This window comes from Xiphophorus hellerii, chromosome 18, assembly GCF_003331165.1.
Source record: "Xiphophorus hellerii strain 12219 chromosome 18, Xiphophorus_hellerii-4.1, whole genome shotgun sequence".
NCBI classification, from domain to species: Eukaryota; Metazoa; Chordata; class Actinopteri; order Cyprinodontiformes; family Poeciliidae; genus Xiphophorus; species Xiphophorus hellerii.
Window position 1 is genome coordinate 10,975,634 of NC_045689.1, and position 23,149 is coordinate 10,998,782.

At 39.7% G+C, this 23,149-nt stretch overlaps 2 protein-coding genes across 4 annotated transcripts; one reads left to right on the plus strand and one right to left on the minus strand.

The window, feature by feature from the left end:
• Positions 1-3,770: 3,770 nt before the first annotated feature.
• On the minus strand, positions 3,771-9,705 carry rnf228 (ring finger protein 228). Its single transcript, XM_032590503.1, has one exon. The coding sequence runs from the start codon at positions 8,167-8,169 to the stop codon at positions 7,399-7,401; it is 771 nt and encodes a 256-aa protein (XP_032446394.1). The 5' UTR covers positions 8,170-9,705; the 3' UTR covers positions 3,771-7,398.
• Positions 9,706-10,167: 462 nt separating this feature from the next.
• sgpp2 (sphingosine-1-phosphate phosphatase 2) lies at positions 10,168-22,886 on the plus strand. 3 transcript variants are annotated; one of them, XM_032590499.1, is made up of 5 exons: positions 10,168-11,126; positions 12,985-13,146; positions 17,185-17,364; positions 21,285-21,374; positions 22,108-22,886. In XM_032590499.1, the coding sequence occupies exons 1-5, from the start codon at positions 10,920-10,922 to the stop codon at positions 22,651-22,653; spliced, it is 1,185 nt and encodes a 394-aa protein (XP_032446390.1). In that variant the 5' UTR covers positions 10,168-10,919; the 3' UTR covers positions 22,654-22,886. The 3 variants fall into 3 exon arrangements, with proteins under 3 accessions (XP_032446390.1, XP_032446392.1, XP_032446393.1); XM_032590501.1 differs by having other exon boundaries at positions 10,808-11,126; positions 12,985-13,008; XM_032590502.1 differs by having other exon boundaries at positions 10,808-11,126; positions 12,985-13,008; positions 17,206-17,364.
• Positions 22,887-23,149: the final 263 nt, after the last annotated feature.

Sequence of the window (23,149 nt, forward strand, 5' to 3'; positions counted from 1 at the left end):
ATGTGACATTATAAATAAATACGAAAATAAATGAAATAAGCAATATTCCAAATCAATGAAACATGCGTTCACTGAGACTGAGGCGATTGCCCCCCGGACCCTTTCGATGAAGCCACCGATGTGTTGAGACGTCTGCACCCTGTAGAAAACTGGAGATTAAATGCATCTATTACCCCTTTCAGTGCCATCATCTTATACACTGAAGCATATCTTAAACAATCGATGACAAGTTTTGACTTTTGCATTATTGCCACTGACTTGTTCAGTGGCAATCTTCCCTGAATAGTCATAGTTATGCACATTGTGTCGTGAGTTCCTGCAAAACCCGAACACCTGATCGAGTCTCTCCGCTCACCTGTGGAGAGTCTACAAAGGCCTCTGTCATTCACCTTCATTTACCTAGAGGAGGTAGTGTCCCCCAGACTCAGTGGGTTTCAGTCAACACAGCCCCGGTTTGTTGGATCTGGGTAGAGAGCAACTTTTAACATGTTATGTTCGCTGTCAAAAACCTGCGCGGATAATGGAAGGTGACTTAAAACTATATAGGACTAGGCGCTCTTCATCTGCTAAACGGAATCTCATCGCGTTTTATTTTCACGGGTGGAGTGCTTTATCGTGTGCGCTTGTTTTTAATTTCACATTTTGTTTGATAATGTTACGGTGCTTGAGCGTCATTTCACTTTAACCTTTTGAACGAACGATAAACGCAACATTTAAAAGCTAAATGGTAAGAATGGTTTATAAAAAAAAAATCAAAGAGAAATTTTCTAAATTATCTTAATATTACAAAAAGAGGGAACCGTGACTGTGTAGGCTGACGAATGTGGCTATCTGAGAGGGATTTGACTGAAACTAGATATTGTACGAACTGAAAAACACGCACATGCAAAGGGGGCAAATAGAAAACAGAGATAGAGGCTTGATGCTCTTTTAAAAAACGACACTGAATCTCCGTGTCCAATCCATTACCGGGGGACGAAACTCAAAGTCAGAAATCTCTGCTGATGAGAAATAAATGAGTTGCATCACATGCTCCGCGGAGGAGGACATTCAAAGAATGCTGATTGAATAAATCAATTTCTTTTACACATGCTAATAATAATTCACAAAAAAGGCAGGAAGCGGACGTCGTAAAACTGCAACTTCTCAAAGTTTACCTAAAAATATTTTTTCTCTCTCTCTTAGAGGTCGATATTTGTGGTCTTCTAATTTTTTAGCCTGTTAATACTGACCATAATGCGTTTACTTTTTTAAGAGTAAGAAACGAACATGGGTGTATATCAAAGGAGAACACCAGATATTGGTCTAAAAACTACACTATAACAAAGTTAGAGGTGGAGGATGTAGGAGTATAAGGAAACAAGTTAATTTCAATTTCATATAGGGATTACATGTTGAGACTTGCAAGTGAATGTGAACAGTAGGTAAGCTAGTAAATATATTATTTCATATATTTTCTAGTACTGACGTAGATACGACTTTCAGTTCAACTCATGTAACGAGCATATAAAAACTTTGCCAATGTAACAATTTCACTACTTATTATTATTGTAACGTTATGCTTTTTTAAGTCTGAATCCTAGAAAAATGTACTTTGCTGCTTTAGTCACATCTGCTTCAGCACGTTTTAGTATTTGGATCATGAGAACCCCATTATGAAAAAATAGGATTGGTTCTTTGATCTTATTATTATTATTATTATTATTAATAAAAGAAATCTATCAAATAGTTTTATATTTTGAGACCAAGACAGATAAGTAGAATGCAATTTAATTCTAATTTAATTTTAAAATAATTAAGACATTTTAAAAAACTGCAAGGAGAAACAATTAGCATTCTTTTCACATCCCAATTACATTTTACTGTGACTGTAGAAGGCGCTGTTTCAACCATACAGATCAGGTTTGTTGTCCCATTTACTTTTGACAAAAGAAAACAAATGAACAAGAAAATATTAAATAAACACATAAGTAAAATATTGAGTTGGAAGAGAATAAATATTTGCTTTTTAAAATGTATCATAGTTGATATACTTACTACTCGTGGGAGGTGTCAGAATAGTTGGAGATGGACACACTTAATTTGCTTCTGGAGGTGATTATATATTTTTATTAAACACATTTTTTTTTTTAAAGTTTTGTTGACTATTCTGCAGGAAAGCTAATTTCATATGTTTGAATGAATTTTAGCTAGCTATCTATGTTTTTAGATAGATAGGAAGATGTAATTAACATGATAGATAGATAGATAGATAGATAGATAGATAGATAGATAGATAGATAGATAGATAGATAGATAGATAGATAGATAGATAGATAGATAGATAGATAGATAGATAGATAGATAGATAGATAGATAGATAGATAGATAGATAGATAGATAGATAGATGGATGGATGGATGGATGGATGGATGGATGGATGGATGGATGGATGGATGGATGGATGGATGGATGGATGGATGGATGGATGGATGGATGGATGGATGGATGGATGGATGGATGGATGGATGGATGGACAGAAGTTAATGGTTTTACATGCCAGAGGTTCAAAATGACAGAATAAAAACTTGGGGGACTCCACAGGAAAAAAGGCAATGCTTTAAACCCTACATTTCCAACATGTGTATTAAGCATAAATAATCACTGACATTTTATTGAGAATTACTTTTAATAATTTAACACTGTCCTAGAGTTCATTCATTTGGTTTACCTCACAGACTTTCACATGGTTCCTTTCATTTATCTTTTTACAGATAGTTTGTAACCTACGCAGTAAAACAGTGGTTCTCAAACTTTTTAGAGCAAGTATTACGTCATCGTCTGATATGTTTTTCAAAGTATGACCATGTTGTCAAGAAATTCCATTTGTTCTAAATTCACCGTAGTTGGCTTCATTTTCTTCAGAGAGTTCTCGAAAGATCTTCCAAAACACTCCCTTCTATTTGTATCTTTTTGTAGCAAAGATTGATGTGCTTGAACAACTCATCTTTTATTTTTTTGAACATCAAGTCCAAATAATTATTAACTTGCTTGCTATTTATTTTCTTAATAGCCTTCAACAACATTTTATTTTGCGTATCTCAAAAATGGCCGCCTTACTTGCACCACAGTTTGAGAACCTGATCACACACTATTTTCTTGCAAACATACCTGGATACAACAGCCCCCACTTCCAGTAAATACAGACTTGTTTATACACGGTTGATATATCATGAATGTGGCATCTTTAATAAATGCGTCATGCTGGTTTTGGAACTTTTCGGTTAAGCCCGTGATGTGACGCATGCATGCATCCGCAGTTAGCTGCTGAATAGTCCACCCAGGCTTTTATCTGTCCTGCTCATGAAAAGCTTGTTTTATTTCAGCCAACAGGGAGGCCTTGTATGAACAAGTATGACTAATCTAAGAGATATTAATGGAAAATTAGCATTTAGCTCACTCTGAAAAAAAATCTGTTTGCACTTCATCAAGCTTGTACCACCAGAAGTTTACTCTGCATGAAAAATGCAACCACCCTGTTCCAGCCTGACACTAGAAAGGGATTTTACTTTTTTTTGGTTTTTTTGTTTACTAGCATGTAACATCCTTAGTCATCCAGTAGGGGGCACATTTGATGCACAGCAGGGAGCTTAATGTGTCAAGTTGGATCATACTCAGTTTATTGTGAACCACATTATGTAAGAGCTAACATGAGAGAAAAAACTGCCTAAGTAGCAGGCCTCTCCAACAGCTGTTGTTTTCATTCTGTGGAGAGACAAATGAAACCAATGTGACTGGTATGCATGTTTCCTTTATTACTGAAATGTGTTTATGCATGTAAATCAGCACATAAAGAACATTTCTCTGTGCAAATACAATTGGAACTTGAACGACATCCACAGACTCTCATAAAAACTGACAACGTTTTCTAGGTCCTCAGAAATAAATACATTATGCTTACATTGGTCAAAGGTTTTTACCCCATTACTTGTGTAAAATAAGAGGGTGAAAGTGCATCGTACTTGTTGGGGAAAGGTCGAGCAGGCTGATTGAAGCAATAGGATTGGCAGGGCTCTAGCTCAATAACCATCAATAACCATGGGAAACTGGCTTTGCTGGTTCCCCCCTCCACTGCAGCCAGGAATACTTTCAAACAGAAAGGCTCAGAGAAAAACATGTTAGTCTCACAATTTCTCAGTTTTACATTAAAACAGTTCATGTTGACATTTTGTTTTAGATTATGAAGCATCAGAATTGTACAATCACAAAAATAACACCCTCCCGTTTAGCCCACTTCCATCACACTACACTGTCTGATCCTGATTCTGTTGTATTCCATGGCGACTCAAAGTGTATTCCAGCATGCAAACATTTAAGGTGGAAATATTTTCATTTCACCAGCTGCAGGGTGTTTTTATAGTTACCTACCAGCTTTCAACATCCATAATCCTACTGCATTTATCTAAACTCAGCCACATTCACTATAAAAATGTTTTGGTAAGGTATTACCTATTACATTTTATATAATATGTAGTTATAGTTCAATCAAGGAAATTAGTTTGTAAATGTAATGGACGATAATAGCAAAATGCTAACATTATCTACTTTATTTTGGTAGCAAAGCCTACATAATCATTTTAAACTCAATTTTACTAAATATTTTGATTAAGCTAACTCTTCTTCTTCATCTGGTTCAGTATATAGAATATACCTATCTGGAAGGGTGTTACAAATTGTGTTGTCAATTAAATGTTAAAAACTGCAATAAGACTGGTGTTGGAGCAAGAATTAAATATTGCATCCAGCTAAACTAGGTCAGCCACAGTGCTAATGCTAAAGCTAAGTAGCTAGCATGATGAACTTAGTCTTGAGGCAGTCTTTGCCAATGAGTGACACAATGAGGTGTGGTTGTAAATGAAAGCCACAGCATTTACAATGTTTTCAAGTGTTTGATTACATTTAAAATGTATGACTACTTCAATAACATTTTATGCCTGAATCTTATATTAATGTGTTAAAATTATATTAATGTGAACATGTGTTCACATTAATATATGAATGGAAATGACTGATTTCATGTAAAGGGTCTTTGAATGTCCTGCTAAAATAAGTCTGATGCCATTTCATAATCCAATTTATTTGTTTGTAAGCTTCTTTTTAAAATTGGAGAACAAAAAAGGGGGGCAAAATGATGTAACTGGTTAGAACGCAACTCATTTAGTGGATCGACTACATTTTCTATCTACGTGACGTCTGCTCAGAAATATTCATTTAGATTTACACAAATCAAGTTCAATTTTACCAGTTTTTAAAAAAAAATCATTGCAGGTAACTGCTCCTCATTTAGCTGAATGATAAAGCTAAAGTTTCTAATCCTGAGGTTACGACGCAAATTAGAGAAAAGCTTTATATATCACCTTGAGAGAACGGATTCAAAATGTTTATTACCATTTTATGCCTAAAAAAAGTATAGTTATTTGTGGTTTCTTATTAGCGAGGTGGACAAACCAGAAGAGCAAAACAATCTAAGCAATTAGTTACAATTAATCAAATTTAACTGTAGATTTTAGAACATGTTTGGAAGTTGTTTTTTTGGCAGTAGAACTTAAATGATTTCTATTCAGAAATACTCTACTACACAAATTGTTTACAAATTGTTCAATTAATTTTAAGAGCCAATTTTAACAGTGTAGGTGATTAGGCTCCCTTAATACAGATCTTTGATAATATGATCTGTGTTATGGATAAATATTTATAACACAAACCATCAATTTTTTTAAAGTCAAGAGCTTTTTTTATTTAAGCTACTATGACTACGCTGATGATAAAGTCCAACTTGTAAGCTGAGCTTTCTAACCTTGAGGCAGGCATTGTCAACAAAAGGCTGGTCTTAGCTTGGGTGGTCAAGGGAAAGGACGACCTACCAGTTAAACAAGTTTATCTTAAAAATGAGTTAAAATTTTGCTAATATAATTCAATAAAATAAATTCAAAAATTGTATTTTGTTTGATAATTTGGGGATATAAAAAATCTTCTAGCTAGCCCAGACATAAGGGTCAGGTCGGAGAATCTCTTTGTTTTCAGACAAATTCAAAGAAATGAATTCTAACATTTAAAGCCGCAATTTAACAAATTGAAGAGTTTTTTGTAACCACAAAAATTAAACCTGTTGAATCAAAAGTTATCAGTTGTATTCTAACAGTCTGTTGTTTGAGTATAGCTAATTGGGTTCCAGACCTAATGGGGAGTGAACCAATTCAAAACCGGCTCACTGCACCTGTAAAGGTGACACAATTCTTAATTATGGCTTTGGAGAAAAAGAAGAGAGGTGAACTTGGAAGCAGCTGAAGTGGGAATCTTGACTGCACCTGCCCAACATTTCTCTCCTCGGAAGCAGCATGTAAAAGCTTTTACATTATCCTAACATACAAAAGGGTGCTATACGTTGGAAAACCCTGTCTTTAACTTCCAGAGTGTGAGTAACAGATGAGAGCAGATGAGGGAATCCCCATTTACACCCGAGCTTAGACGCTGTCTGATTCTGATAGCAGTGAAGTTTAACTTCATTTAGAAACACGGTGAGGCACAAAAGTCAGGAGACAACCTGTCTCTTTCATTATAAAGTAAAGAAAGGAATAGAATGACCTCACATGCACTAAAGTAGCAAAACACGGGTTCAAAATCACAAGTTGTCTCTTCGTTTTCCTTTGCTTGGAAGAAGTGGGCAGTAAAAACAGTACCATCCTGCAAGATAAAGGTAAAGCACAAAGGAAGGTATCTTAAAAAAAAAAGGCTGATCACGTCAAACATCCTGCAGCAGTTGTCCATACCTCTGACCTATTTACATGATTCCGTTGTGGATGCAGCTTAGCTGAGATCCGATTTAAAGATTCACCACATAAACACACAGTAAGCATCCATCAAAACCAAACCCTTTCAATCAAAACCCCAAAAGTGAGCATATCTGTACAATAACACTGGTGGGTGTTTCTGAGATGTGACTGAATCACTGTGGACAGTTATCATACAGTGAGTGGCATAGTGGGGGTAAATGCATATTATATAGCTAGACAGTGACGGGAAGGGTACCAAACCCAAATCTAAGTACTTCATGTTTTTTTTATCAAACCAAATACACCCCAAAAATCTCATCAAAGTAAGAAGTTCACGCAGCAACACGTCCAGTCAGCTACCACCTCAAAGTCCAGTGCATAAGCTTAGGAAAAATGATTATCAAGGATCAAGTTGGCCTATATTGCTCCAAACAACATGAAGGCCTTTGGGTGTTTGCTATACTGATAAAAGGCCATTTCCCCTAAAAAAAGTAAAGGGAGCAAGAAAAAAAAAATTGTTGCCTCCTATGTACATGGTCTCACAAACACACACACACAGCTCTGGTACATCAGAGCCAGCAGTCAATCAGGCGTTCCTCCTGGAGTTACTGGTAGCGGACGCGCGGCCTGTCTCATGGTCAGGTCTGTATTTGAGCCAGCAGATGAGCCACGTGACGACCACAGAGAACATGGCCAGGATACTGGCGACCGACAAACAGATGGGTCCGGCCGGAGAAGGGGGGATGCTGTGGCTGTGCACAAAAATCAGGCCCATGAACAGCAGCACCAGCATGGACAGGAACGAGAAAATCACGCACACGCAGCCGGTGGTCAGCGCCACCCTCTTGCAGCTCTGACAGCTGTCGTAGCGCACCGAGTCCTGAGAGAGGGTAGTGGCCGTGGACACCGTGGTGGAAGCGGTCGCCTGGCTGGCGCCGGACGCGCCCGACGCCTCCTCACGGCGGAGGGCGACCAGAGCCGGGTGCAGAGGCGGAGGGTACGGCGGCAGGGCGTCCTGCGGCAAGGGGTCCGAGTCGATGTAGAGCGGGAAATCCTCCGTCACCTTGGTGTTGTTGGGCAGGTTCTGGATCCGGTAGTCCGGGACAGGCGTCCGGTGGCGACACACTGGGCAGCTGATGCGCCATGGCCGCTCCTCCCGGAGGTGAAGCGTGTTCAGGCACTCCTCGCAGAACGTGTGCAAACACTCCAAGATCTTCGGAGCCCGCCGGTCAAGGTCGAAGTAATTGTAACAGATTTTACACTCGTACTCCTCATAGGGGAACGCCGGGGAGGCCTCACCGGGGGGCTCCGCTCCGTTTGATGGCAAGTCTACCTCTGCCATGTCATCTCTCGCCATTCACGTTCTCCGGTGAAAACAAAGGGAGCTGGCGGACAGATGCTGATGACGGTGCACGTCTCTCCTGCTCTCTCCCTCCCCTCCACTGCTTTCATTGAAACGCCATCGTCGCGCGTTTCATTAATCCCCGCTGCTCGATCCAAACGGCCGGGATCCCAGTTAGAGACGGTGATTAAACGGCTCTCGAGAGGGGGAAGATGATGTAATGGCGGTGACTCCTGCGGAGCGCGGGGCGCATCATCCACTGGGTCCCAGCAGCATCCCTCAGTCCCGAGTGCGTGTTGTTGTTCTCAGAGCTCCAGCAGCCAGATTACGTAGACGCTGCGTACAGTGGGATGCGCTCATTTGGGGGTGGGGGGAGCCACTTCATTGTTTCCTGGAACAAAGAGCGTCAAAACTCACCCGACTGTATGGCAGCAGAACGTCAGCTTCGTCCAGCTGTTTCTCCGACACCTTCTCACTTTGACAGTCAGCGTGCCTCTGTTTACTGTGTTGACGAAGCGCAAACACCAACTGAAAATGAAAATGAACAATTAATCAAATTGTTTATTCCGTTAGAATAATTTCCTCTCAAATTAAATGGTAATTCATATGACTGAATATGTAAACATCCTAGTCTTTTAAGCCATGAAACCTAAATATTATATGCGTTACATGGCAAAAAAAACCCCTTTAATCTTTTCATATTTTGTCCCAGGACAGAAATTTCAAAAGAGGCAAGAAGCACATTATTGAGAAGTACTGTACATGGATATATTTATACATCATTTTCAAAGTATTTTTTTCTTGCAGTGTAAATCTGAAAAGTGTGGTGTGAATTTGTATGCATTTTACTGCAATTTGCAATAAACTTTATATGATAGCTTCCTTCACGGTCAAGCTGGGTCTTCATAGGTGACTGGCAAACATGAGCGACTGGGTAAACTAGGTTTTATTTAAAGGTATCAGACTGAAAGGGTTTGAATAAATATGTACCATTTTCAGATTTACATTTGCAACAAAAAAAGGAAAATAGATGATCATTTTCTCTGTACTTCCTTATCTCCCCTTTATTTAGTCTGTCTCATAAAATCCCTATAACACACACAGAAGTTTGTGGTTGTAGACTGAAGGTGTGAAAAAGTGCAAGGGTACAAACACTTTTTCAAAGTACCATGGCTTACAACAACACCTCTGGGGGTTAACAGATGCTGGAGCAAAGGACAGCTGCAGCCAGTTGAATTCTGATCTGTTTAGGGACAGAAGAAATACAGCCGAGCAAATCTAAAAGGACAAATGGATGATCACTCGAAGGAACACTGCAGCCATTTTAGAAGCTAGAGAAGCTGATTATTCTACAGAAACTGAGTTTGTGGTCTGATCCGATTAAACTGTCCTCCAAAATAATATCGAGTCATAACTTATGTTGTGGTACGCAGCTGTGCGTGACATGTGCACACCCAGCTGTTCGTGCTGACGTTTATTCTTGGGGACAGAGAGGACGTGTTATAAATAGTTATTAGTGTCTGATATGAGGCTTCACACTCTGAGGTTAAAGTTCTTTGCTGATATAAAGCCTGAAAAGGGTAGGAGTAGTTCTGCTGCTGTTAAAACAATGAAATAATGAATAATGAAACAAAGATGCTTTCCTTTAGTATCTGCAACATTCTATTGTGATAGCACATGCATAAAAACAAACAAAAAACTTTACAAAGTGTAACATTTAATGCTGACAGTACTTCAGCTGAATAACAGCCTAAAGTACAAACCTGTTCTGGTGATTCTGTTTTTCTGATGCTTTGATTTTGGGTGGGTTTGTATTTATTGGAGAAGGCTAAGAGGCACATGGTGACGTTGGAAGAGTTGCTCAGATCCACTGCATCTGTCCTAAGGACAACTGTGAGTTATACATGCAATAAATCTGTCCTTTTCTGGACGTGTGGCACGAAGGTAGCAATGCTGAAAGTAAGCCAAAGGAAGTTCCATTAAAGTTTAAGCCAGATAAATTTGAGTGCTCTCTATAAATGTAGAATTCAAACCTTTTGGCTAACACTGTCTGTGTTGGAAAAATACTTCTCATCACTTTGAGCACTTTATACTGTCTGTGAAACATGGTGGTGGGAGCATCATGCAGTTGGGAAGGTTTAATTCTGCAGGCAGCTGGATAAGAGCATGGGAAAAGAAAAAACAGAGGCAGAGAAAGACGTGAGACTGGGGTGAAGTTTCAGCTTCCAACAACACTAAACAGGACAGGGAAGTTAGTTATGGATGGATGGGAAATAAAATAAAATAAAAAATAAAACAAACTTGAGACTGGGTTGACAGAACACATTCCTGCATTACAACCCAAAACAAACAATCACAGCTACAATGGGGGAGCTTAAGAGTAAAGCATCTTTATGTTATATAGTAGAATAGTCAGAGTTCAGACCTAAATCCAATTAAGAATTTGCAGCAAAACTATCAGTCATTGGCGTATGTTTACGAATTCCCACGAATCCCTGCAGCAATATTAGGCTATAAATACTTTCCACTTGCTATATATACAGTTTATGACATCACCTGAACCAGCCTGGTATAAAGGTCACATAATCACCACTACCTACTCACAGCTACTGGTTGATCCCTGTTGTGGCCCCGCCCCCGCTGAGCTCACCTGTGACACAGCAGCCGCACCTACCCGGGATGTTCGCTCTCATTCTCCGTGATCTCCTCTACGTAAGGTAGATTACCCGCATCGCTCACCGACACTTCCTGCCTTCTCACCTGACATGCAGGAGCTGATGGCCTACCTCCAGGATCCGGAGCTTGTGGCCCGGTTCCAGAGAAGATGCGGGCTGTACCTAGTCGAAGGGTCGAATCCGGGCCCCGGCAGGAGCCGATCTGCGAACGGAGCCCCTATCGCCCAGGAGAAACCACGTGGGCAGCTGCAGGGAAGCTGGGACCGGCAGGACAGCAACTCAAACTATGAATACAAGGTCATTAGATGTCTCTGCTAATATGTGTTTCATTAGAAAAGAAGAGAACTTGAGTTTGTTTACACGTAGATCCTGCATCAGGTACATTAGGATAAAAAAAAAGAATAAACCAACCGGAGAGCACATGCTTAAACAAAGAGTCAGGTTTTGCAAGCCAAAGTTTGACTGGCTTTTCTTGTTTGTCAGGTGTTTGCTCCTCCTGCGCAGCAAGGCAAGTTGTGTACGGGATGTTTATACTTTTTACTTTCATATAAAAGGCTATATGGTCTATATTAGATGTATTAAGCAAACATTTAGAATTGAGTCAATAGAACTCAAGTATTAGGTGTATAGATTTTACTTGGGCAGATTTTCTGAGGATTTCTGAGTAGACACTTAAGTAGAATGAGTTAATGAGATTTTAAAACTGTACTTACTAAGCAACACCAATTATGGTTCCAATAATGTTCAGATGAACTGAATGAAAATAAGAAAACACAAATTTGATGATAGTTGTGTTTTTTTAATCGATACTCTGTTGGGCAATCCACACAACCAATTATAATAACCATTAATGTGATACAAATTGAAGTCATTTGAATGAATTGTTGAATTAAATACCATAGTAAATTAATTTCTGTGGTGTATGTACAAAATGAGGAAAAAGGAAAAGGGTGTAGCCACCAGACCGTGGGCTGGTTGCACAATTGGATTAATGGATCTAATCTTATTCCAATGATTCCTCTGCTGGCTTTAGCTGCAGAGTTCTATTATGTTTTATGTCAGTCTGTGTAGGCAGGGCCAAGTTTGAGTTTCTCCTGGTGTAACAAATATTGTACACATTTACAAAATCACTGTATTAACATTATTATTTAAAACAATATATTTCTTATGCGGCTAAGCATATAGCACATTGTTATACTGGTACATAATGGTGTGTAAAACTTGCATAAAATGTGATTTTGATTGGGCTACATAGACCCAATCAAAATGACATAGCTTCTCTGCCGTACTCGTAGAAGTGTTATAACAGGTGACTTTTCTGTTCGGAAAACACAGCTGATGATTGTCCTTTATTTTCAAAACAGAAATATTCCTTCCGCCCAAAATTGTCTTTCTTTTGAGAGAAAAGTATGGTAATTGTCTCTCAACCAGCTGACTGGCAGTGCACAGCAAGGAGAATTTGTGTATAGGGCAGAATTTGGAGATTGAAGTTGTGTAAGAATTACATACAGGAAAATAGCCGTTTTTATTAGGCAATTTTTCTTGGAGTCAGATCATGTAGCATTGTTGCAACTATTGAGTGCTGGTTTTGGTTGATAAATCTGGTACATTTTTGCTTTTCTTTAACAGACACACCAACATAATAGACATTGACAGCCAGATTAAATAATAATAATAAAAAAACAGTTTTCAAAAGGTAACATCGCACATTTGTCAAAACACATCTTAATGATCCCCAAGAGTACTGGAAAAATATTCTGATACATTTGGCATAAAACTAATGCAGAAGTTCAGTAAAAAAAGAACATCAACAGTCAAACATGGTGGTAGCAATGTGATGATCTGGGAGCAGGAAGTCTCCCTTTGAAAGAAACAAAAGGAAGGTTTTGAAAAGTCAAATTCTGGAGTGAAATCTAATTCCATAATTCTTCCAAAGAGATGGTAACAAATTAAATCATCATTTTAAAACTCTGGAAGGTTACTTGGGTTATCTTTGTTAAAATGTTTTTATCAATCTAAAGCATTAAACTGGGATCAAAACAGTAAAATTTCCTTCTTCACAGAAACATTATGAACTGGAAGTCAGTGATTTCTAAACCTCAACTACCTAATAGTGGTAACAACCCAAACCTAAAGGTGTGTTTCCTCTGTGTAGGACTGCAAAAAGCCTCAGTATGAGGTAAGAAACCGGCTCCTCCACTTCCTCTTCCTGTTCTCGGCTGCTCTAGGTCATGAAGTGTTTTACATCACCTGCTTGCCCTGCATACACTGGAATCTGGACCCATTCCTCTGCCGCCGCCTTGTCAACATGTGGACCGTAAGTTTCAGCCAAAGAGAGATCACCTCTGGCCGTGTGTATCTGTGAGATAACCTTAGCAGGCACAAACACAAACCATCAGGATGATGTTCTCCTCCTTTACAATGCTGCCTTTCTACTCGTGTTGCTCTGTCTCCTTCTCTTCACCTTTAAACCTCCTTTCATCGTTTGACCTCCTTCCAGTGACCTGTCTCTGACACCACCAAGGCCATATATCCCCAGGCCAGTAGGCAGGGACACAAGGGCCAGCTAGCCCAGGGCCCCTGACATAGCAAGACGACACATATGAGGACACATCAGTGCCAAAAGACCGCTTGGCTCTCTCTTTTAGATGTTTATTGAGACAGTGTCCTGCCCTGTATGACAGGAGACCTTGGAAACATGTCAAATGAAACCTTCATGACATTTTCAGTGACACACAGGCAGTCATACTGCCTCACTCCCTCAATGTGTGTGATGGGCAGCGTGTTTTTGTGCCCTTCATGTCCCTGCCTCAAGCGTTTGGTGGGTGCCCTGTGTCTGAACCCCTTGTTTGGCCCCCCAGGAGGAAGAGAGACCATTCTTCTGGTGCACCACGGCCCCGTGTGAACTCCATTTCAAACACACATAAACTCCAACACACATATATACTTGCAATCTCTCTGTCGCCTGCTAAACACACTCATTGCCCTCCCTCTAGTTAGGCATTACCAGCCTCACTCTGTAGAACGTTTTATTGGCCTCATCAGCGTTTGAGCTTTCTCTCTCTGGACCAGCCATTTGCTCTGTCTGCCCTGGGGGCTCATCACCCTGCACCTCTCACTCGCTACAGCGCCTTGCCATTGTGATGTTGGAGTTATCTAAGGTTAAAGCTGAGCTACAGACACAAACACACACACACACACACATTTCACTACTGTCCTTTAATGTTCTTTCTTGGTTTTCATCACAGGTCGACTTTGGTTGACTTAGAAAACAGTAGTCATGAGAAACTATATAGTCAAGAATTGCATTGTAGTTTTGCAATACTTTAGCATAATGCAATGGAAATCATGCAAATACTCTGCCAGAGGGAATATTTCAAAGTATGCTTGCAGGTAGTGACACTAGAGGCCAGATATATTAAGAAAAGCTAACATTAATCCAGGATTTTGGTGTATTTAAAAAAAAAAACAGTTCTAAGCAAATCTGAGGGATTTTATAAATATGATTTCTAGGTAGTGTATTTATTTATACAGTGGCCCAGAAGGGCCAACAAAAATAAAAAGCCACAACGGTCAGAAGTTATGGTAAAACACAAGTTATAATAAACTTGCTGGCATAACTTTGATTTTACCATAACAGTCAGAAAATGTCGGAAAACTTCGCTGTATTTCCTGCAGCACTCCAGGTAAAATTTTCTTTAAGCAGATTGTCTTTTGCTCCTGTTTCTACTTTTATGTTTTTTCTTTGTGCTTTGCAGTGCTGTCTTTTTCTTTCTATATCACAATGACTTGGTCGGACTTTTAAGAGACAAACTCAGAACTTTGAGAAAGAAAGCGTGTTTTCTGGAGTAAAATCCAGTTTCACCATGGATTCTGGAGTAATCCATAGTGTTTTGCTTTTCGTACCAATTGTTAAAAGAAATGCACTTATTGCTTTCCAAATGTCAAGGATTATTGGAGAAATGCACAAAAGCAACTGAGAAAAACCGTAGTCATGTCTCATGTCACTGTGGAAGAAAAAAACACCCATCACACATAGCGTGTCTCCAGCCTTACAAATAATGACCTGTTCACCCCCCCACCGTCTCAAAATATACACACCCGCCAGTCCTATCCAAACGCGGAAAGATCAAAGTCTGAATCTGCTCTCGGCTCGATCAATATACTTATTCACAAAGTCAGACAGTCTTTAACTCTTCCCTTAATGTGCGGAGTCTGTCTGTGGGGTCAGGCCTTTTGATGTGAATGTCACAGAGCCATCAATGAGGCAGCTCAATGTGATGTTTGTGTAGAAGATAAGGGTGTCGCATCATGCTCTTACTCGAGCTGGCCGCCAGATTCAGTGTGTGAGGACAGAGACATACTGTCGTATGGATTATCGTATGAATACACAGTGGCAATGTGTGTGCTGAATGGGCTTGCCATTGTCCGTCCCTTGTTTATTGTCTGTTTTCTGTTAGGAGTTGTGCATGTAAAGTACAGATGAATATGGTAATAGGACATTTTATATTCAGAAATGACCCAAGGGCAACAAAAAATGGAAAACAGCATCTGTACATAACAAGGCTGCAGTGAATAAAAGTGCAACATAATTTTTTTCCCCTTTAGTTTCAGTTAGATTGTCAGTGTTGTGATTTTACTGCAAATTTATGGTCATTGCAGTTCCTTCAAAGATTTGTAGGTGTTAGCTAGAGTGTCATAAGTTTAGACTGGTGTTGTAACAACAACTGTCACCATCAAATTTGAGGGTAAAGTCATTTTGAATCTTTATTGTTGCCACACACTGCTTACACATACCACTACACAGTAACAGACTGGAAGGAGAGAGGAAAAGCATATTACTTTTTCATTTCATACATGAAAACAAATGGAGAAGACACTCAGTCTCAGAAATGTTTTTACTTTTGTTTACATTTTGGGCTTTAATCTGAGCAATTTTACATGGTAAATGGTAAATTATCCTGCATTTGCTACCTGCTTAATAAGGTAGCACCTTATTAAGTCAGAGGACTCCAACGCGCTTTATGCTGTCCATGACAGAGTTTCCTTCCTGAAACTCCTCTTCATAAGATCCAACACAGGCAATTTTGTTTAGCAGTTTATGGAAACTGTAAAACTCAGACTCTGATTTTCCATTGTTAGTTTTTGTGATCATTTATTTTTTAGCTGACTTGGGCTATATCATAACTGTAAACTCCAATGGTCAAAATGTTATCCCCTCTACTGTCTTCAATTTCTAGCACTGACCCTGCATGACAAGATTTTTTATAGCTATAAAAGAAGGAGATTGGTTTGTGAAAAAAATAAATCTGGCTGCAGTCCCATCTAGTATTTATGTGAGGAGTCAAGCTGAAGTGTGCTATTTTTCAGGTTTCGTTTCCTATCATCATCGCTTACCCTCAGTAATGCCCTTGTGGCTAAAACAGAACGAATCTCTGCAGCCTGCCTTCCTCCTGTTCGGTGTCTGCCTCAAGTCCTAAAAAGCTCATTGTGTCTCCACATGAGCAGAAACAGTGGATCAGTCGAGGTACTTTAATGTCTCCTTTGCCATGGTAACAAAATCTCACTGATTGCTGTGTCAAATGGGATTGTAATAACAACCTCTCTGTTCTTCTCCTTAAACACATACATTACTATCCTGCTCCCTCTGTACTCGCTGCCTTCCTGCTCCTCAATAAGACAGCCATTCATTAAATATACAAGGCCTGGCTTTAAATAAACCTGGAGCCAGAGCGGGCCTGCCTATCCAGTGGCATATTCTCATGAAAGAGAATATGCAGCAGATTTGGCTGGGCGCAGATGCAGAGACGTACACCCACATCCACCCACACGTGAATTCACCTTGCTCTGGTCTTTTGTCAGATGAAGAGCATAGTCTCACCCAAAGATGCTCAAAACGGTGTGTCAGCAAAGTCTCCTGTCTTCAACTCTGTTTCTTATAATAGATTTAGTTACTGCACATTTGCAGCATCGGCACTTTATACTGTGTGGGATCTGCACTTTTGTGCAGCTTAATCCTTGAGTCGGGATGTTGATTAGATATTTATGAGAACTGGAGGTTAGTTTCAAAGCAAATGGTCATCAGGATTTTTACTTTTTCAAAAATCTTTCTTCCTTCATTTCCGCTTTCTGCTTCTTTTTACTCCTTTATGGCCACTAGCCAGAAAGGTTAATTGTCAAAGAAATATGGAGGTATAAGTAACTAAAATGTGCAAGTTATTGGTTGGTAACAAGTATCATAATATACCTTATAATATACCAACATCTTTTGGGTGTTGAAAGCTTCAATGGACGTGAACTGCTGCCATTAAGCATTAATAAAAACACCTTAAAAATATATATATCTCTGCTCCAGTTGGTGATGTACGTTGGCCAGGTGATGAAGGACCTACTGAAGCTTCCTCGCCCGCCCTCACCGCCTGTGGTCAAGCTTGAGACGCGCGTGGACGCGGAGTACGGACTGCCGTCCACCCACGCGATGGCCGCCACTGCCATCTCCTTCACACTTTTACTGAGTGCTCCCTCCAGAGTACAGGTGAGCGTACGTGTTTGTCTGCAGTGAAACATCATTGATTAGTACTTTGGTTTGGGCTTCGTTCATATGTCAAAAATCCACATTACGTCCACAGGTTAATTGGATAACAAATATAGTGGATATAATAGAGTGCGACTGCACACTATTGACAGCCAGATTAAATAATAAAATAAAAGCAATTTATGTCTTTTTATAGTTGATTTTACTTTTCGTTGAAATACAAACTAATTCATATTAAAGTTGCCAGAAAGACTTTATTATAAAATATGATCAAGCTCACTTTCAAAATAGCAAATTCTATCCAACATCTGTTGTCAAAGTGGAGTCTGTCTCACAGAGTGCTATCCAGCTGCAGTCGGCATGTGACTTTTATAGCTGCAATAGGCTTTTATTTTGAAGTAAGAAAGGAAACAGTTCTCAAGCTGTGCAGTTGTGGTAATGGGGTGACAAACACCTGGAGACAAACGGTTTGAAGAAGTCTATTGCACCGTTACAATGTGTTGTAAAAACATTGGTTCAGGAGGAGGATGGCTGCAAATTCAGTGACTCTATGCTGTCGGCTGGGTTTTCTTAGAAAACATTTCACCATCAGGGTAATAAACTGAACTTGATTGAACTGTTTTATTACTATGACTGAATTGAAATGAACATAATTGACTTTGGATGAGTCTGTATGACTAAGAAGTGCCTATTACGAGCATCTTCTCTACGTCACTGTTAATAAAAAGCAGTCAAAGTGTTAAAGTGTTTCTAAAACCACACAATTCAGAATGGCTTTATCAGCTTCCATTAGAGTCTTTCACAGCTCCTTTGAGAAGTTCACATACACTCATTATGTGCATTAGTCTTTCATTTTGGGCTTTTAAGAACTTATTTGAATTGTTGTTTTGAAACCCAATTCAAAACAACATGTGTTCAATGTGTTGTAAAAACAAAAACAATGGGTGCACAAGTTACATTAATCTTGGATCTATTTCAGTTGCACTGACTTAAATGTTTGCAGACACGGCACCAACATTTAGTTAAGAGTCTCTCAGTAAGCTGCACTTTGATCGCACACATTTAGTAGCCATCATCACTGTTATAACCTAAGAGCAGGCAGATTGTAAAACAAAGGATCCATCCTCCTCAGAGCTCAAGCAGGCACCACACACAGTTTGTGCCTGCTGGGATTTATTTAAAATGGTTTTGTTGACATGAGATTTCACAACAAAAGAGGAGCTAGGTAAAGCTTCAGAGTGAAGGTAGTACTGAAAGTAGCAAACAGAAGGCGCCTATCTTAATATTAACCTAAATGTACCTATTAAAAAATTATTAAACCAAACGAAGAAAAACACAACAACTCCCTAACTAAAATAGTCAGGAGAAAGATAATTTTTGCATAACTGGCAGTTCATTTCTGCAAATTGTTCAACAAAAACAGATACTACTGGATGGTGGGGCTTGTTAGGATGAGAGTATGGATGACAGAAACTCTGCTGAAGTATCTTTTGTATGCGTTGTCTCCAGTTAGGCCACCGATCCATTGTCTCTGGTCTTCAGGATCTGCTGGTCACCAAAAGGCATCTGCTTGCTCAAATTTGGATAATACATCACAGCAACTTATGACACCAGCTGTATCAAGCAGGTCTCTGGCATTAATCTGCTGAATATTTGACCACATTTCATAGAATAAGTTTTTAAACGCCATTTGGTTGCATGACTCAAAACCCACTTTTTTCTAGGCATAGTCCCCAGGTTTTGTTTATATATTTACAGTAAGGGTTTTGGGAAAGCCTTTCTGGGGCTTTTTCATTTATAAGACAAGTTTTGGTGAATGTGTGGAAGCATCGTCCACATATAAGATCTAATTTTTTCAAAATGTATTAATCTGTGGATTTGAAGTGAAGCCTTATGATTATATCAACTATGCACAATGCAACATTACACAGACAGAAAAACAGCCCACAGCATAATACTACCACCACCATGTACTTAGTTTGAAGATCTCGCATCAATTCCTAAAAATTTATTTCCTACCATTATGGCCTGACGGGTCAATCTTTGTATGACAATGTTATGTTTCTCATTGTGAACAACCACTTTTTACACAAGTAAAAGTAAAAATGTGGTTTTCCAAGAAATTACTTGGAAAAGTATTTGGTAAAAAGGCAACTCAAGTACTGAGTAACTAATCATAAGATCTAGTTTTATATTTTAGCATAATGTCATCAAACAAATCATTTTCTGAAGTTATGTTTAAGTTTTGACATCTTATAGACCAAAATAGAAAGAATTACAACAAATAAATGCAAAATTACACACTGAAGCAGAAGAAACACTTTTTAAAAATCCTCTTTTATCAATATTAAAATGCACATAACTAACATGACGTTATTACTTACAGTAGGTAATGCGTATACAGGATAATGTACTTACAGTGACAATTTATAGTGTTTAATGTATCTTATAAAACTCCAAATGCCACAACATGCTCAGCAGCTAGAAAACAACATTAGAACAAAAAAGGTGGTATAAAAACAAGACTCAAGTGTGTGACTCTGTCTCATATATTTTTGGTTAAAATATGGTTGTTCTTTCTTCACTGAAGTTGCACAGAGTATTCTGAAATTTTACTCAACTAAGAGTAGCAATAGTTCATAAAAACATTCCTCAAGTCAAAGCAGTTGAGTAAATGTAACTAGTTACAAAGTTGCATACATTGCAAACTGTATTTAAATCAGCTTAATTTATATAAGGTCCTTACTTTAAATGTTTGTCGTGTCATTACCATTATTATGGCTGCCACTGAATCACCTTCTATAATCAACGAGGCAGGGAATAGTGTTAAATCAGCATCCTTCCAGACTTGCATTACTTTGAGCCACGGGGTAACAGATTGAAATGAAGGGAGTGGTCCTGCTGTCCATCACATGCTGTCCTGCCTGCTGGACAATAGGCCGTGAAAGGCAGGAGCAGCCGTCACCATCAGTCACATATCAGCCACACCCATTGAGCTGCTGCTTCATCCTCTGATAGACTGCAATGAGTCAATGACTGTCAGACCACTTCTCCGCCTCCCTCCTCTTCACTCTTCCTCTTTTTATCTCTCCATCTCAACTGCCAAGTCAATAAAACACTCAAGGAGCCAATCATTAGCTGTCTTAATCAAGCTCTGTATTGTCGTGAAGACCAGGACAAACCAGAAATCGCCTTAGCCGGAAGGTTTTAAGCGGGCTGTGGAGCTGTCAGACTGATTTGTGGTCGCATCATTTCCACTTGATCTCTGCTCAGAGGGTCAGAGAAATTGGACCAACAACTGAGACACCAAAGTACAGTAGAGCGCTTAACTGTGCCCTAAAATTCCTCCAGGAATCCCCTGACAGAGAAGAGCACGCACAGATATAGATGAGAAGCAGGCTGGTGCTCAAGTCCTCGGGGCAACTCAGCCTTTTCCCGAAGCAGGTCGGAGGTCACGACAGTCAATCACAGACTGACTCCCGAACCCCCCGCCCCTCCTGTCCCTGGCATCCTTTGTGGCCATTCAGAAATAAAACCCCTCCCTCTTTATGAACTACCACTGAATAGGCTTCCAGCTGCAAAGGACAGGAAAAGACTAAAAAAAGGCGCGGAGGTGGATGAATACAGGAGGCTTCTCTTCTCACTGTTATTTAAATGGGAATGGGGGATAAAAGCTGCCACCATAGGTAAAAGTGTGTGTGTGGGGGGGAGTCTAGGGAGCAGGAAGAGAGAAACACTAGCAAGATAAAGGAGCAGTGAGGTGTTGTCAGGCAGGCTGACGCAGAGAGGAGTTACATGGGAATATGCAAAGATTTGATGAAAACATGAATATCTGGGGGAAAGTGTGTCATTTTTCCTTAGAATTAACTTGTGATTGTGTCAAAGTGATGCTTGGTGGTAAATGTGTGTTTCTGTGTCAGTTCTGCTTCCAGACAGGCCTGCTGATCGCTGCGACGCTCTCGTCTCTGGTGTCTCTGAGCCGACTCTACACTGGCATGCACTCAGTTCTGGTGAGCCAGTCACCACACACACACGCGCCCGCACACCCCCATACACACCCCCACACACACACACCCCCATACACACACACACACACACACTATGTCTTTCTATCTTCACAGGAACTTAGTATTGACTTCCATTCATTTTTTATTTTTTTCTATAGTCTAACATATAGGCTATAGAAATATAAACATGCAGGATTTTAGCTATGTTACTGATTTAGCAGAAATATCCTTAACCAACTGGTCTTATTAGGTTGTGCTTTATTGGGGTACATATTTCTTTCAACAAAAAGGAAAAATCAACAATCCACAGGGAAATATTCATATAATGGAGGATCTTTAAAAATGACAAATTTAATTCAGCAAAGTCTGTTCAATATTTGGAAGCCTGTCTAACACCGACTGAACAGCTTTGTTCACTTCCTCCGCTGCCATTGCTAAAACTACAACCATCATTTGCTTTATTACAAAAGCCTGGATCATTAATGATGCATCTTTTTTACTCTTTCTTGTCTTTACAAACAATGCAACTCAGCTGCCAACTGGTGAATGTCAGAAGGTGGCGTCGATGCAAAACCTTTGATTTGGACAATAATTATGCTAATAGCCACAAATAATAACATAGTCTCATACATCTCAGATTTGCAGAAATTGCTTGATTTTAGTTATTAAGAATCAAACCTAATGACACTACATCATCTGACATGCTGACTAAATGCTGCCATTGCTGTGCTTTCAGGATGTGGTTTGTGGCATTTTGATCACTGCCGTCCTGATTCTGCTCACCTACCCTTTCTGGGAATCCTTCGACAGCTTCCAGCTGACCAGCCCACTGTCCCCCATCATTGCTCTGTCACTGCTGCTCTTCCTGAGCTACACATACCCAGAGCTGGACCATTACACCACCACACGAGGAGACACCACCACCATTCTCGGCGCGTGCGCTGGTTGCTCAGTGGGATACTGGGCCAACGTGCAGCTGGGTGACACTTTTGAGCCCCGGGGGCCGTTACCTGTTCCTCTACCCACAGTAACGGCGCTGTCTGTGGCCAGAGGGGCTGGACGCAGCCTGGTGGGAGTTGTTGCCCTGGTGGGAACTCGGCAGATAGTGAAGAAACTGAGTTTGGACGCGTTATATTCTTGGTACAATGCTCCGAAAACAGATAAAAATGCCAGGAGGAGGAAGGAAATAGAAGTACCATCCAAGTTTGTCACATACACAGCTGTTGGACTGGTTAACTCTATATTGGTCAACAGAGTCTTTGCTCTGATTGGACTTCTATGATCATCTGCCATCCAGTAAGACTGATCTGTAATTACCTAAACAATGAACTTTATATTTATCTTACCGTACATTATTGAGCTTTTATAAACTGAAAAAGAAGTGAATGTGTGACTCCCCAGTGGAAATGATTTATATAAGACTGCATACAAGACATGTCGCTGATGTAAAGCTTAGCTGTAAATAAAAAAAAGTTTGTCCACACACAAATAAAGCTTTCATGGTTCTAAATTTGATTGTTTGAATCAATGGCTAGAGAGTGCAGTTATTTATGTTTCAAACTGAACTGTAGCAACCTTACTTTACTTTATAGCCTTGAACTTTCTCACATTTTGCCAGACAACCTCAAACTTCAATGTGTATAATTAGGTAACGAACAGGTATGTTGAAATTAAACAAGAAAGTTATGCTACGGAGGTGAAAAGAAGATCTATGCAGGTAAAACCTGTTGACAGGACAAGGTTGCCAGTCCATCACAGGAGAACAGAAAAAACATGTG

Bases quoted from the DNA above. Each gene is read 5' to 3' on its own strand.
- sgpp2 (XM_032590499.1), top strand. From the start codon at position 10,920: ATGCAGGAGCTGATGGCCTACCTCCAGGATCCGGAGCTTGTGGCCCGG. The intron at 11,127-12,984 runs GTCATTAGATGT...TCCTCTGTGTAG, and splicing joins ACTCAAACTATGAATACAAG to GACTGCAAAAAGCCTCAGTA. The intron at 17,365-21,284 runs GTGAGCGTACGT...TTTCTGTGTCAG, and splicing joins GTGCTCCCTCCAGAGTACAG to TTCTGCTTCCAGACAGGCCT.
- rnf228 (XM_032590503.1), bottom strand. From the start codon at position 8,169: ATGGCGAGAGATGACATGGCAGAGGTAGACTTGCCATCAAACGGAGCG.